General features: G+C 42.6%; 1 protein-coding gene across 5 annotated transcripts in view; it reads left to right on the forward strand.

Annotated features, from left to right (window-relative positions):
* Positions 1 to 16628, forward strand: part of igsf9ba (immunoglobulin superfamily, member 9Ba) — a 48640-nt gene that overhangs the window by 12945 nt on the left and 19067 nt on the right. For all 5 annotated transcript variants that reach the window (XM_058079902.2, XM_058079903.2, XM_058079900.2 and 2 more), the window contains exons 3-12: positions 3264 to 3410; positions 9494 to 9645; positions 11574 to 11691; positions 12425 to 12566; positions 12986 to 13131; positions 13239 to 13381; positions 13459 to 13599; positions 13714 to 13833; positions 14544 to 14694; positions 16005 to 16128. In XM_058079902.2, coding sequence (XP_057935885.2) covers positions 3264 to 3410; positions 9494 to 9645; positions 11574 to 11691; positions 12425 to 12566; positions 12986 to 13131; positions 13239 to 13381; positions 13459 to 13599; positions 13714 to 13833; positions 14544 to 14694; positions 16005 to 16128 — 1384 coding nt within the window. The remainder of the gene's footprint in view (positions 1 to 3263; positions 3411 to 9493; positions 9646 to 11573; positions 11692 to 12424; positions 12567 to 12985; positions 13132 to 13238; positions 13382 to 13458; positions 13600 to 13713; positions 13834 to 14543; positions 14695 to 16004; positions 16129 to 16628) is intronic.

The raw sequence follows: 16628 nt of genomic DNA on the forward strand, positions 1-16628 counted from the left end.
CAGGATGAAAGATTATTTGGGTAAATAAATATACATTCAAGTTTTAGTTACTTGGAATATTAACCATATTCACAACTTTTATGGACGGACTTTCTCGGGGCAGACCAGGGGGTCCGGTTTGGCGCCTTAGATAACAGTGAAAAGTTTCTTTGTGCACCATAATTCAGATATTGATCAACCTTTAAAGGGTTCTTGCACGGTCTCGGCACGTCCGGTACAATGTTTGATGGAAACCATCCAGCTAACAACAACGATGCCCTTCACCTGAAATGTCTTAATTGTCCCTAATGCTTTGGTGCCATGAATCTTCATGAATCCTCCTCTACGCCTCCTAGATGGCAGCATCCTTCTACCAACAGCGAGGGCATATCTAGCTAAGGACGGGATTTCAAATGGAGGCGCATGGTAGCACACAAGTCAGCGACTGTTTGAATGCCGTTGAGCACGACAGTTCTGTTTATGAATGAGTTAAAAGGAACCATGGCCTTGGTGTGTGTAGTACAGGCCCACACTTGGCTTGCTTCACGTTCTGTTCTTTGTAAGACATCCTCTTCTCTGCTTCTTTTCTTACACTTTAGATTCTTTTCTTCTTTATGGGGTTTGGTATGCAACCTGCACAAAGATCTTCACCAACTAAAGGTGTCTCAGGCTGCGTTGACAACTGTGGTTCCGTACTGTAGCACGAACCGAAAAAAAGCTAGCTGGATTACACTTGTGTGATGAGCTTGACCAAGAAAGCCCCCCCCCCCCCCAAGCGGACTCCCATTGAAGAGTTACTGAATCGGGGGTGTCACCAGAACTTTTGGGTGCATCCATTCATCATCCATTTTCTGTTTTCCCTAGGGTCACAGGTGTGGAGCAAAAAAACAGAAACTGCAAACTGCAAATGGCTCTCGGGCCGCACTTTGGTCACCGCTGATTGTAAAAACAAACTTTAATGAAATAAGCTTTAAAAATGTGTTATTGTGTTTACTTGAGTTACATGATAAAACCATTTTCATGTCTATAATTTCCATAACCTACGTATAATAACATGATGAAAGTATGCTGACTGTGACGTCTGAGGTACGAATACCGTATTTTCTGCACTATAAGTCACACAAGGCCAAAAATGCATAATTAGGTAGACAAAAACATACATACATAAGTCGCACTGGAGTATAAGTCGCATTTTTTAGGGCAATTTATTTTCCAAACTACTTGACCAAAACAGACATTACGTCCTCTTGGAAGGCAAGTTCTAACAATAAAAGAATAGAGAACAGGCTGAATAGGTGTAAGATCTGCTAACACATGCTTATTCAGCTACACAAAAAATAAACATGAACACAAAAGGTGTCCAGTGTTTATGTAACAAACAGTTTTTTCATTTATAAGTCACTCTGGAGTATAAGTCGCAGGAACAGCCAACCTATGAAACAAAGTGTGACTTATATTCCGGAAAATACGGTAGAATAAAAGGAGCGGAGTTAGCCTGTGGCAAACTAAACATGACAAGCGTGAGCATACCCAAAATGGTCTTTGGGGGCCCCTGGGTGTACGGGGCTGTTAACTACAGCAGTGTCGTCTCCCTCCTTCATCTCCACCCTCCCGACTCAGCACTTCAATGGCCAAAAATAGACCTGACTTTTTCAAGACTAACAGCCTTTTTTCCTGCAAGACTGCGGTCGCCACACTCCTCTCCTCCCCTTGACACCATTGATTTTATGCTAACAAAAAACCAATCCGTTTCCCCCCCAGTGATAATGGTGGTCCCGGGTGGACCCATCTATCTCTTGCATGTACCTGCAGCTCTGCTAGGCTGCTTTAGCTGCTTGGACACCAGCGTGTTAGCCAGACGCCCAGTGGAAAGGTACAGGAAGCGGGTCCTTATTGCATTTACACATCAAAGTTCGCTAACGTTTGTCAGGTTGAGCAGAAGCCAACGTTTGAGTCTGCTGGGCTGTCAAAGGCAGCTGGAAGATCCGAGACGGACAGCCGAGCAGCGGAGGATTTCAGGCTGCCTTTCTTCAACCTCTCTCTCTTCCCTTGTGATTTGCTCCTTTTTGAATTCCAATTTATCCTAAGCTGTGAAGAAGAAAAAAAGTGCCAAACTGGACAAGTTCTGTGTGAAACATATGACTTCTTTGAGATGGGAGGCTGTTTTCCTCACCCTCGGAGTTTTGATTCAGCTTTAGTGGTGGCCTTCAGGAATGACTGCCAGACAGATGCTCTGTTTCCTTTTTCCATATTCATTTGAGTGAGAGTGAGGCACCATTTGCTGTATTGCTGACAGATAAGAGGGTGCTATCAATCTGTCTGTGGAGTTTTTTTTTAAATATACCTGCTTTGTGTTTTTTTTTCTGGATACTTCCTCGTGCAGTCCAAAAAGTGTAAAACCACGTCTCCACCATTGGTATAGTACACTCCACTTTACCATGGTATGGTTCAGAACGGTGAACGGCGGGGGTGTCACCAGACCAGACCCAAGATTGAGTCTATGAGAACGACACAAGATGAGATTTTAACTTTACTTTTAAGAAAAATACAATGAAAAATATATGAAAATAAATATCAATCTACAAATGTAATTTCTAGTATTTCTATTCTACTATGTTACAGCAGGGATGTGATATGATAATTTAATAGCATGATTATTGTGACCAAAATGATCATTATCATCACAGTATTGTTGAATGTTCTCACAATGTTTATAAAGTAAAGTATCCACACACGGAAGTCCAACATTGGTGTATTAAAACACACACACTCTAAATAAACAACATACCGTATATGCATCATATATTTTCTTTGGCAAAGCCCAACATGCAAACCGACTGTTTAGGGCTTTAAAAGCTACGCGATCGCACAATGCATTGTGGGCCACAGGCACTTTTGTTTACATAAGAATTGTCACTATGAGATAGTAATATTCTGATTTTATTTTCCGTACAGTAGAACTTCATTTTCCAAAAATGACAACTTCACGCTTTGGTTGGGTTATTATGACTTAAAAACAAATATATTTAATCCTTCAACTTTATGATCCTCATTTTCTTTGTGATATTACGGACTTATTATAGTAAATTTACAACTTTATTTCTTCATATTTTGACTTCATGCTTGGAAAATGACTGATTTATTCATGTTTGCTGTTGTTTTTCTCGAGTTTTCTTGATAATTTATCATATTGGAATGTGCTACAGGCAAAAAAAACAAAACAACTAGAACCCTAGTCCCTGGAACCCTGGTATAAGCGGTGTTTCCCTGTCTTGTCTTTGCAGGTAGAGCCTCTCTGCACGGGAAGGCCTCCCTGCAGATCGACCCGGTGCGCTCGGAAGACCAGGGCTGGTACGAGTGCAGGGTCCTGATGCTGGAGCAGCAGTCCGACACCTTCCATAACGGCAGCTGGGTGCACCTGACGGTCAATGGTGAGTCCCCATGGGTCACTTATTTATCCATACGGTCGCTCTCTATGCATGTGGTCAGAATCTGCAGAAAATATATGAAACTATTAAGACAAAAGAGTTGTATTCTACCAAGACATTATTTTTCAAGAATAAACTCTTAATATTATAAAGAAATTTTTTTGGAATATTTGGAATTATATATTAAAAATATAATAATAACATATTGTTATTATTAGGAACAAAATAAAATTTTGTTGTTGACATATATACAGTATATACAGTATATGTAGTATATACAGTATATACAGTATGTATAGTATATATAGTATATACAGTATATACAGTATAACTCCAGCATGTCTACATGTGTTGGAAAACAAGAAGTGCATCATAGAAATAAAAATGTATAGGAATAAACAAATAATGAACAAATATCATTATTTGTTTAAGTGCAAGAAGATGAAAATTGTCATTTTGCTGCTGTGGTTTCATTCGGAGCTTGACTCGGGCAGGCTTTGAGCAAGAGGCGATCAGGGAGTATTTATTTGGCTATTATTTAGCCAGCAGAGAATCGATGGTAGTTGGAGCTCTGAGGCAAAGTCTGTGATTGTGGATGGGCTATCAAGCTGATGACTGCATGGCTGGGAAAAAGCTGCACCTTTGTATTTCTCATAGGAAAGCCCCCAGGTTTGTCGATCCCACGACTACACACACTGGGATGTGTGTTTTATATACGGAATGCGTTCCAGTCCCATTTCCTACTGAGCCGTTTTGCTTGCAGATGTGTGCTTTGCTGCAATCCACAGCACTTTTAGTCAAGTGATGAGTTTGGTGCAATGTTTCACACGCCCCCCCCCCCTTTACGGGTTAATTCACATGTGTATTTCTGGTGTTCATCCAGATTGTATGAAATGTGATTATGCATTTTGTAGCGACTGCAGAGCTTTATTGTGAATAATGCTGACAAGGTGCTGCATGGAAACTGGGGTGTAAAAGACCATCTATAAAGCCCACGGCGTCGGAATGAAGCATGCTGATGTGTATCAAAGCTGATTATCAATGCGGAACATAATGTTTTTCCTGTGTCGCGCATGCCGCCGTGCGTTAGCAAATGATACCAGCGCTCGGTGTGCAACGATTACATCAGCGCTGACACGAGCGTCCCTTTATGTGCGCTTGCATGAGATCTCTGTGCTGCTTGAAGCTCACGTTGAAGTATGAATAGGTCAGGCAGGCCGCGGCGCCGAGCGTCACCTGCACGCTGGTGGCGTTTATGAATGTCTTGTTGTGCAGGCATAATGCACCTCTGTAGTTCACCTCATCGGTATTCACGCTCAACTTTAAGTGCTGCCGCTCTTCCTCCTCCAACGCTCTTCACTCCTGCCAGGCCTTTCAAGGTAATTGGCCTGTGGCAGGACTAATAATATCCCTCAAAGTTGTGTACTTTCTGCATGTTAAACGATGGATTTTTGTTGTGGGAAGGTGGGGATTCAAACACAGACGCTGTTGTGCAATGGAGCTATTGTCTTTTTTTGGATGTTGGTGACATCATTTCTCACCACACACACACACACAACTTCTGACTTCTGAGAAAACAAATGTTGAATGCAGTAGTCTATATACTGTATAATAACGAGGGCTGTTTTTACTACGATTATATTGTTACTGTCATTACCTCATTCGGCTAATGTATTTATACATTTTTTTCAACCTGACCGCTCAAAGACGCCGCCAAAGAAGTCTTTTGTTTGCACAAGAGGCACAAAGAGGCGATGATGCAACTCCACAATAGAAGAGAGCACATTTGGTGCAGTTTTAAGTTTTCCATGTTCAAATTAGTTCCATTTATTGATATTGATTCCTGCTTTGCAGAAATTCACTGATGGCGTTCAGGTCCAATTAGCCACGATAAACAACTGATCAATACACCAGTTGAGAGAAGTTTTACAACTGTTGGATCTTAAAGAGCCGAAAATAAGCTTTAAAATGCAACAATAAGAAGAAGTAGAGTAAGAAATGTATAGTAAAGCAGCATAAAAGTGAACCCGGCTGTTCATCAGCTGATTAAAAGTCTAAGACCATGCCCCCTAAGTCCATAGTCTTGGCTAAAACGTAGTCCGTCTCATTTTATGATGGCAAAAAATGTAACCTTCACGGTGCTGATGCCTTCCAACATTACTGGCATGGCTAGAGGATCCCACATTAGAGGTTTTCCACACGGCACAGTGGAGGTGGCACCATGATGGTCTGGAACAATGGAGTTTCAGGTTGTGCAGGGGCGTCAAACAGCCGATGGCTATGTGGAGATGTTGCAGTGGCATCCCTCATGACTGAAGGCACTCGTCTGTGTGGTAATGACAAGAGAAAGGACGACTTCCAAAGGAATAGGCTCACTCTTTTGGACCATCCAGGGTTGATGTTTCGTAACAGCACCACAGTTTCCTCACACACACAGCAGCGTCCAGTCAGACTGCATTGCTGTCTCCTGAAGTAAATATATCGCCATGTTCCAATACGAGAGCTGTTTCGAGTCAGACATCAAACAAGTGATGCCTTCATGGTGCCGTCGCCACCTAAAAGGCTGCGAGGGAAGCAGGTGCCGTCTTCGTCACTCCAGGCCGCCGTTTCCTTTGACTGTTTGCTTTTTGACATTCCTGTTTACACACACGCTCCTCCTTTGGGTTCCTGTGTGGCCTTCGCTTCCTGCCAAGCAGACAGCGCATTAATGCCCACTCAGTGGCAGGTGTCAGATGGCGAGGCCTTGTGCCCGAAAAAGACACTAAGGCCAGTCTCTTCCCTTCCTTCCCTCCCCCACGTCTACTTTACATCTTACTGTGCTTCCCTTCTTTTTGCTTTTTTGCTTCAGAGATCAAGGCAAGTTTGATTTTATTGTGACACCAAAAGACATACTGGGTTATTTGCATATTCATATATTGACATTGGCCAGCAATATTTCACAGTCCAAAAACCAAGTCAATAAAAAACTAATGACTCAGCCTGTTGGCGTTTCCCAGGTGCAAAGGCAACTGGGGGGGGTCGAGGGAACGTAATGCAGTGTGGGTGAGTTAGTGAGCTACAGTAATCATGGAAGAAGACGCCGTGCGAGCATCCGTCTGCCTGTGAGCTTTGTGCCTGACGAAGACAAGAACAATGGGATTTAAACATCTTTATTATTATATAATTGATGAAGGGCTGCCGCAAGTAGGACGAGGACGCTAGGCTTTTTTTAATCGAAGCAACTCTTGTGTTCTTCGGGCGTCCTACGGGACGAGCATGACAGTTGGAGACCGGTCCCAAGTTGACCAGCGTACCTGCAGTTGTCACCACACGGCATCCCGTTTCTGTCCTGTCAAACGATGCTGCTTCCCAGACGGGGCAACTAAAAAGGGGTTGGAATTATTAGTGTCACTTCCATTTCTTTGTGTGGTTATGGAATACGGACAGTGTTGGCCAGGAAGTTCCATGCAACAACATTACAAAGGCGCTATAGCTTAGCTTAGCTTAGCATAGCTTGGAGTAATGTCCTGTTTCTGGACACTAATGAGTTACTTGGGGTGTCCATAGTGCAGCCCGGGGGCCATTTCTGGGCTATTTTGAAAATATAATGTAACAAAATAGAAAAAGTACTTTGCAGGTTATTTGCTAGCCTTCTGACCGTCTTGCACATGCGGGCGAGCGTTGTTGCATCGCGGTGTTTGCCTGATGATCACACGATGAGCTTCAGGAACTCACCATACTCCATCACGTGTTTGTTCCTCGAAAGCTGCATTGTTAACATTCTAGCACCGCAGGATAGTTGTCGCGGCATGTCTCGGCAGTTCAGTTCCACATTGTTTTGTTTTGGCACACCTGAGCACTGAAAGAATGAGGGAGAACGAAACAATGCTGCCCAAGACATTAGGGCGAGACACGACATTGGGCGCAGGGTCCACTGCGGGCCGCCATTGTACTACCCACAGATAGTACTACCTTTTGTGGCCGGTGTTGAAAGGCATTTATTGCTATAATATTGATGATTATTATCCCTCATAATAACCATAGAACAGGAAACATAAGTGACTGTATTATGTAAGAGGAGAGATGCATTTACTCCAATACTCTATATACGTATCTCCATTTCCCATGAATACATAGGCCTCTACCTTCAAAATATAGAGGACATTTTAGGTTTTAGGTGTGATTTTGTATGCTTACCATTGGACAATGAAATTAAACATGTAAATCAAACAAATTAATCGTCAAATGTGTGGAATTATGCAGCCATAGATTGTTGAATAAACCAGGTAATTACATACTAAGCGTTATATAAATATATACGTGCACCTCTAGTAAAATAGTATAATATTGTATATTTTGCAATTTGCATATTTTGCAATACGACTTTGAAATTGAATCATTTGGAATTTCCATGAAATGAAAGATTTAAATGAACAATGACATTCAACAAGTCTATATGTGCCAACTTCTCTTCTTAATAAATGACAAGCATTTGCATCTTCAATCAAGATCAATAATGTGCTTTGTAATTAAAGTGGTAAAAACCACTCCAGGTCGCCATTTCATCATCAGTGTTTCCACGCCGTCATTGACCCACTGACTGAGCGGAACCCTTAAAGCAGTCATGCGTTTTACTCGCACCTAGCTCAACTACTGTATCTAATGCCTTTTTATTGGGGAGTGAAGTGGCGAGACAGACAGAGGTCTAAGTGGAACATTTGTTTTCCCGGCGCTTGTGTGCCGTGTGATGCATGGCAGCTTTCCCAGCAGCAAGCCGTGTCCCACTTGTGTTGCCGGCGCCTTCTCGCTCTTCAACTGAACACATGACCTCTATTTATCATCGCTGTATTGAAAGACTGAAAGCTAAGGGGGGCAAAATAGGATTAATTGGCCCCTGGTTGCTGGTGAAGAGCTCGGTGAAGCTTAGAAACATCGAGAGGTAATGCAGGGACATTACCAAGAGGCTTCTTTTTCCATTTGAAAGATTTAGTGGTGGCTAAAGCCGCTGCTCTACACTTCCCTCTTGCTGAGAGTTGAATATGTTCTATCTTTTGGTCAGCAGAAAAGTGATTTTCTTTTCAGCATTTTGTGGGGACCAAAGGAGATTGTGGCGACCGGAGTTGGCCGGATGGTCACAAAATGCAACGGGATGCTAATGTTGTGTTTGCTGCATGAGTCAACGCATAGTTTCGTCGATGCTGCTGTTCGAGCTTAAAAGGGCAAGTTCAAAGCACTCCTGTCAAAAATAGTTGAATGAGCAAGTATAATACCATATACAGTGAAACCTTGGTTAGCGTCATTGATTCGTTCCAGAAGGTCCGACTCTAACCAAAACGGACACTAACTGAATCAATTTTTGAATCAATGTGTTTCTATACATTTGGAATTGTTTACTGCATTTTAAAGTATACTTGTAAAACAATAAAAATACGTTTTATGTTTGTATTTTTGGCTTCCTGGAATGGTTTCATTGAATTTATGTCATTTCTTATTGGAAACATGTCCATTTTGGTTAGAGTTGGACCCTGTGGAACAAATTAATGATGCTAACCAAGGTTGGAGTCTATTACAGATTGGCCTAATCATCAGTGACTCGATCATTCATAATTAATTTCAGAATTAACTCAATAGAGTGCACTACTTTGATGCGTGCGGCAGAGGTGCTGTTGATACGGACCACTGACATCAGACATCAAAACTAATATAAGAAAAATCATATTAAAAATGTCCTTGGAATAGAATAATCATTTGCGGTGCATGAGAAAGTGGAAAAGTAAAATGTATTTACATATTTTACTTCATTTGTTTGTTTGTTTCTCATATTTCATCTGTATGCTACTGTAATTACATACTTTTTCTCATCATATTTCAACTTTATTCTCCTAAAATGGTGACGTTTTTGCTTGTTGGAATGCGTCTCTGCTTTCTGCTCTTTTTTGACTTTATTCTCATAATTATAGCTGCTTTTTCCATGTATCTGTTTTTCCATTTCAGTCCAAAATTTCCAAAGAGAACACTTTGGACCCCCCCCGGCTTGTATCTATCAGAACCGAGGCACGGTGCATCGGATTCCAGTGTGTTTACTTTGGCTTTCCTCTCTCCTACAGCCCCGCCTACATTTACGTCGACGCCGCCGCAATATGTGGAGGCGAAGGAGGGGGGCAGCATCCTGCTTAGCTGCTCTGCCCAGGGAAACCCCAAACCGATGATCAGCTGGCTGAGGGAGGGGGAGGACCTGGTAACCAACGCTAAATATTCGGTAAGGAAAAGGATGTAAATTCATATTTATGAGGCTGAGCCTTCTTTTTCACAGATGGCGTCCATCTGCCACAAGACTATGCTGGCTCATGTCAGTCGATCACGTTTGTGCTCTCGAATATCGAGCTTTATTTGGGCATATTTTTAAATGAGTGGTGCAAAGCAAATCTATCAAACACTCAGTAGTGGGTCATGTTTCGTTTATGAAGATGCTACTTTGGGATGGTTTGTAAATGAAAGGTAAAAATCAGTTCTTAACTGTTAGGTTAGGACGGTTAGGACTCATTGATGTTCCATTAATGAAAGAAATTCTATGATCTTCATCTCAATGTCTGCATGCTCTCCACCACTCCTCTTCTTAGCACCCACCTCCTTAAATGATGGGACGACATTCTGGTGCATTATTAATTCGCAGCCTTCGCCATCCATATCACATTCGTCCTCACTCAAATCTTCCTCGAAAAGGAAAGTCACCACAGAGCCCAGCACGTATCAGTCAGCCTAGAATATTTTTTTCCTGGGGAATTTCATGCTAAGAAGATTGTCTGTGTGTGTGTGTGTGTGTGTGTGTGTGTTTGCTCACCCACATGCTGGCTTCCACAGAGACTGTTAGAGAAATGCAGGAATGTGTCAGACAGGGAATCGTCATCATGCTCTATTGACTTCCCTTTATTGCTTTATTTATTTGCTGGTGGAAAAGGCTTCATACAATTACGATGCAAAACGGAACAGCAGACATTTAGGTGGGCTTGTAAGAGTCGGCGAAATGACCGCTTCTGGAGGACTGATTGGCCTCATGCAGGCGCTATTTTGGGCTAGCCCCCAAAAGCTTTTATTTAACCCATTAGAAAAAGATAATAAGATAATTAAGATAAGGATTATGTAATAAGAGTGCAAATACCACACAAGTATCGACACGGGTACTCCAAGACCAGTCTCATTGAGTGCACCTGAATATTTCAAGGGAGCATAATGTATGTACTGTACTGTATACCGTATATAGCCTAAGGTGGGATATTTACACAATATAAGACACACTATAAAACTTGCAATCCTGCCTAGTCTCAGTGTTCCTCACCACTTGTTTTTGGAGTTCAACAGCAGTCCAGCTGTCGTAATTCTTCACACTCTGGTCTGTATTATGTCTTATTTCTGTCTTTTGTGTTTATTTTCTCTTAGTATGTCTACTACATTGGGTCATCGGAGTGTAAAGGTTACTACAGGGGTGTTTTATTTGATGTCTAGAGGGCTCTAATAATGTTAAAAACTGCATTTAGAAGTTTGTAAACAGGTTTCTATGCTTTATCTGGGTAAGTATTCAGTTTGGAAATAATTTCTCCTATTTTGCAGATTCACAAATCACCATCAGGCCTGGAACCAATTAAATGCGGGAAGAATTCATGTAGTAAAGTTTATTCATGAATGTTACCAATATTAGACTTTGCTTATTTCTTCTTCTTCTTTTATCTTAAAGTGGCTTTCCAGGCGTCCGGTCTCGCCTTCACAGCTTTCCACTGTTTACTTCACACCCGTGGCTCTCAGCCTGTGGCACACAAAGTGTTCATCTTGTCATCGTGCGCTTCTAGACTTGGTCAGGGAGAGGAGATTTGTGCACTTGCATGGAGCTCTCAGTCTCAGTTCTGCTGAAGGCCACCACCCCCCTCCCCCAAACCCCCTCATCCCCTCCCTGACTCCCACTTCTTCTATGCTGCATAATGGACTGACTACAGCTGTGTGTGAGTTCAATGAACAGCGTCTCACAACCTGTTGCATAATTTATAGAGAGGGGGGGGGGGTCTAGTAGGTCTTGTCTGGTCAGTATTTATTGGTTCCCATAAAGCAGCTCAGCAACACCGAGCCGGGCATTTCCAAGGTTCCGCTTTACAGGCGAGTGATGTGCTCACAAAAACATGGCTCGTGTCCCCACAGGTGCACGACGGAAGCTTGACCATCCTTGGTATAACTCGGGACGACAGAGGGGCGTACACGTGCAAAGCCCACAGTGACCAGGGGGAAGTGCTGCACACCACCCGGCTGTTGGTTCAAGGTACGAAGCATTAAGACACGCAGATGTCCACACTCCAAAATCAAACGAGCCACTGGCTTTGTTGTCCCACGGCTTGGTACCACAGTCATGTGACCCTTGGAAACGCTTGGACCTCACTGCGCTCCTGTACGAATTCACACTTGCGCACCCGCAACGTCAAACTGGTGATGGGTTGGTTTGCAGTCCATCATTTCATGTGTGTATCCAACTCGTTTAGAGATTGCCTTCGTAGAGGATTTCTCCTCCTATTTTGAATCAACATTTGCAATAAAAATGTCTGAAATATTTTGTTTAGTTACCATGGTTTCTTTGCAACGAATGACGCTAGCAAACTACATAGTCGAATAGAGTTAACCCCGATGAGGAGTTGTAAAAGCAGCCCCTGGCGTGTTTTAGAAATAAAATAAAACCAAAATAAACCTTATAAAAAAAAGATGGAGTAAAAGTCATAATGTCATGAAAAACAGCTACTGTTTATGCTTGTAACTATGGTAACTAAGGCTGTCATAAATAGGGCATTCATGGCGCTAACTAATTTATTTCTATTTATTTATTCTATTTATTTAATATGGTGTGATGCTCAACACTTACCTTACATTACCTTTTCATTACCTTACATTACCTTACGTTACCTTACATTACCTTACATTACCTTACATTACCTTTCATTACCTGCTGTGACGTCATAAGTTGATGTTTCTTTTGTTGCCTTTCATTGTGGTCTACCTTTCAGGGCCCCCGTTCATCGTTTCCCCGCCAGAAAATGTCACCGTCAACATATCGCAGAATGCACTCTTCACCTGCCAAGCGGAGGCGTATCCTGGCAACCTGACCTACACCTGGTTTTGGGAAGAGGATAACGTCTACTTCAAGAAGTAATGTGCTGAGTTGCTGTTTTAGACACACAGGGGGGTCAGGTTGTCATCTGAGTTAGTTATTTAGTCAGTTACAGTCCATGTGTCAGGTCCCGCCTCCTGGGCCATGGCTGGAAGACCTGTTAAATGTTAAATGTAAAAGTATGATTTTATTCCCCTAATATTCTAACCTTTCCCAAGGCCTAGTTTTTCAAACAAATACAACTTTATTTACTTTAGTTTTGTTTCAATATTAGAAAAGAAAAGAATATATATTATTATATTCCCCACAAAGTTTTTTTTCTTTATTTTTTTGTTTATTATTTAGTTTATTTATTTTATCATTTTTTGGCTGCTTGACCGTCGGCCGTCTCTCATGGCCTGATGGATGGTCCTGATGTACACTGCTGTGATGAAAATGCGGGTGTGTCCTCTTGCAGCGACCTGAAGCTCAGAGTGCGCATCCTCATCGACGGCACTCTCATCATCTTCCGGGTCAAGCCAGAGGACGCCGGGAAATACACCTGCAGTCCGAGCAACAGCCTTGGCATCTCGCCGTCGGCATCGGCCTACCTGACTGTTCAGTGTGAGTTGACTGTGGCGTTTCTGTTGCAACACCATGGCGGCTGCTCTATTGTGTGACAGGACCATCATGGCACTGCAATGACATCCACCTTCTACGCTCATGTTCAGACCCCGCCCGAGTGATCAACATGCCCCCGGTTATCTACGTCCCTCGGAAACTGCCAGGCATCATCCGTTGCCCGGCGGACGCCAACCCGCCCGTGACATCGGTGAGGTGGGAGAAAGATGGCTACCCTCTGAGAGTGGAGAAGGTCAGACCCACGAGCTGCGCAGCGGGCTTCCTTTCATCAGCCCATGTTTAAAAGTTCCTCTAACTGTCTCGCGTTAGTACCCTGGCTGGAGCCTGATGCCAGATGGAAGTATTCGGGTAGCAGAGGCCACAGAAGACTCCCTGGGCACTTACACCTGTGTGCCTTACAACGCCCTGGGTACCATGGGCATGTCCCCCCCTGCCACTTTGGTGCTAAAGGTAGAAAACGTGCACTTCTGTATCACGCAATGAATGCAAGGCTACAGCTGCAAAAGAATCTGCCATCTTACGGATGGAATGGTAGTTCTAGCAACCTTTGTGTGTTTTTCCAAGGATCCCCCTTACTTTAATGTGAGGCCTGGGGGGGAGTACCGTCAGGAGGCCGGGAGAGAGCTAGTAATCCCTTGTGCTGCTTCTGGAGACCCCGACATTCCAAGTATCACTTGGAGAAAGGTGCACTTCCTTTATTCCGTTCCTTTTAGGGATGTCCGATATCTTTTTTGACGAAAACCGATATGCCGATATCAGCTAATATCAGCTGATACCGATATGTGTAACAATACCAAATATGAAAACACAATATCTGATACCGATATTGACCGATACTGATATGGGGCGGGTCATTATCACCATCGATATTTTTCTGGTATGATTCCATCTTTATTTGTTAGCATAAAATGACATATTTCTCATAATATTAGGGTTTTATTGTCATAAAAACTATGAATTCAGGGAATTTCTCTTTGATTATTGCAAAACACAAGACTGGATGACCTGAATTTTTTTTCCTTTATTCTCCTAAAATGGATCATAATTAAGGCTTTACTCATATAATATTATTTTTGCAAAAATACCGACCGAGAGTTTTGGCCATTTTCTCATGAAATGTAAAAATTGTAAAAAAAAAAAAATAGCAACTTGATTGCTGGAAAAATGACAATGCTAAAAATGATACTTGTCAGAAATAAAAATGTAGCATCATTTGCATAATATTCCAGGTTATCAGCAAACATTAAACATGACTGGCTTCTCTGTAAAATGAAAGTTTTTACATGTGAAATTAGAGATTGATTCTATTAAAATGACATTTGATCAAGTGATGATTATGGTAAAAATACATTGTATTCAATGTACCTAATGTAATGTCCTTATCTGTGCCGAAGGTGGGGAAGCCAAGCAGGAGCAAGCACAATATCCTCCCCAGCGGCAGCTTACAGTTTGTGTCCCTCGGCAAGGAGGACCACGGCGAGTGGGAGTGTGTGGCGACCAACGTGGTCACAAGCATCACTGCCAGCACGAGGATCCTGGTCATCGGTACGAGGAGCCGACACACTTCTCTCTCGTTGTTGTCATTTCAGCTTCACTCTCGTTGCACTCTGACTTTGTGTACTTAGTGTCATTCCCATGAAGAGCTAGAGATAGACATCTCTTCATCTCCTCGCCTCGATCCAATTTGGCCACGTCCGTCATTAAAATGCCGCTTAATCTTATCTGTAATAGCGTCATAAGATTTGGAGGCTGGGTCTGGAATCGCAGTGTGGCGCCGCCAGAGGAGCCTTTGTCTGTCCGCTCACCGGACCAAAGATGGTTTTCGTGTGCTTGAAATTGAAATCCACAGACTCGAACATCGAAAAGGAAGAGTTTGGCTTCTAGTTTTTTCTATTTTTTTTCTTGTTTTTTGTTGGGGTTTTTTTCATAATATTTTGACTTGATTACAACTTATTTTTTCATATTTTATAAAAATATTTTGTAAATTTGTTTCTTGTAATAAGAACCTTTATTCCCATAAGATTTTTTATTTTATTGTTTTAACACTACAAAGTTTCTCCAAAAATTACAACTATATTGTTTTGTTTGTTCTTCATAATATTTGACTTACATTTTCCATATTTTGCTGCTAAAATGACTGTTAGTAACTGAGTAATTAGTAACTGACATTATTAAGAGTTTATTCTCATAAGATTGAGAATATAACTTCTTTTTTGTAGTATTTTGACTTTATTCTTGTTTTTTTTTACATTATATATTTTTTCAGCGACCTAATTTAAAAAAATCCAACTTTATTTGCTGTGTTTCATAATATTTCTTTCATTTTTCCATTTTATGCGACTACATTGACTTTTGATGATTGTAATTATTTTTCTTTTGGACACACCTGATTTCATGACCGTGCCTTGGTCGGGATAGTTGATGGACGATGGAAGCATCGGTGAGTTTTGACCAAGTGGAGCATCTGCATCTTCAGCGGTTCCTTCTGCTTCGGTTGAGCGGAGCCAACTTTGTCTGGACCGTGTGAGGTGCAGCGTGTCGCACAAGCGGCTGTGCGCCGCGGTCTCAGGTCTCTCAGCTCCATCCCACAGAGGTGCAAGGTAGGGCGGGACAGGCGAGAACCGCCTGAACTTGACCTGGTGCAGGCGGTCCTTTTGGCCACAGTGGGATGAAGACAGAAATTATTGGAACCACGTTGTCGTTTCAACATTTGGTCACGCCGTTGTTGATAGCGTACCTGTGTGGCTTCTAGTTACATTGGTAGCTCACGTTTCCTTCCTTCTTTCCTTCCTTCCTTCCTTCCTTCCTTCCTTCCTTTCTTCCTTCCTTCCTCCTGCTCTCTGAAATCCACCCAGGCACCAGCCCGCACGCTCCCGGCAACATCCATGTTTTGCCCTCCACGACCTCCGCTAATGTGTCCTGGGAACCGGGCTACGACGGCGGCTTCGAGCAGACGTTTTCCGTGTGGTACGGCCCAGTGTGAGTGCTCCTCGCCTTGTTGTCTGCTGCCTTTGTTGATGTTGATAAGATGTGGAACTATCTGCTCGGCACGCTTGGGGTCAAGAACCGTGAGGCTGCTCTGAATTTTTCAAAGAAAGTCATAAATCTGTTGTATTCTTGAGTAAGTAGCATTTAAACAACCATTTTTGTGTCTAGTACCTCAAGGGGACAATATAATAGGAATCATCCATTGTTGTTTTCATAGCTGCCAATAATCAAGATAATCGCCTCAGTTTGGGGCTGCACGTGTCCTGCCTGCGTTGGGGGAGCGGCGGTTCATTGAAGGGAAACATGAACTCCAACATGTGACATTTTGAAGACGATAAGCCCCCCAGGCACACCTCCAACAAGTTACCACCCTTAGGAAGGTGACGGTGATGGAGTGGCCAAGTACGTCTTCTCCAGACCTGGGGCCTCACCTTTGAAGCTTTAAAACAGGCCGAAACGTTTTGTACGCCGTTTTCCACACCACGTATGGT

The sequence above is a fragment of the Doryrhamphus excisus genome, linkage group LG8, assembly GCF_037039965.1.
Source record: "Doryrhamphus excisus strain RoL-2023G ecotype Guam linkage group LG8, RoL_Dexc_Guam_v1.1, whole genome shotgun sequence".
Classification (NCBI taxonomy): domain Eukaryota; kingdom Metazoa; phylum Chordata; class Actinopteri; order Syngnathiformes; family Syngnathidae; genus Doryrhamphus; species Doryrhamphus excisus.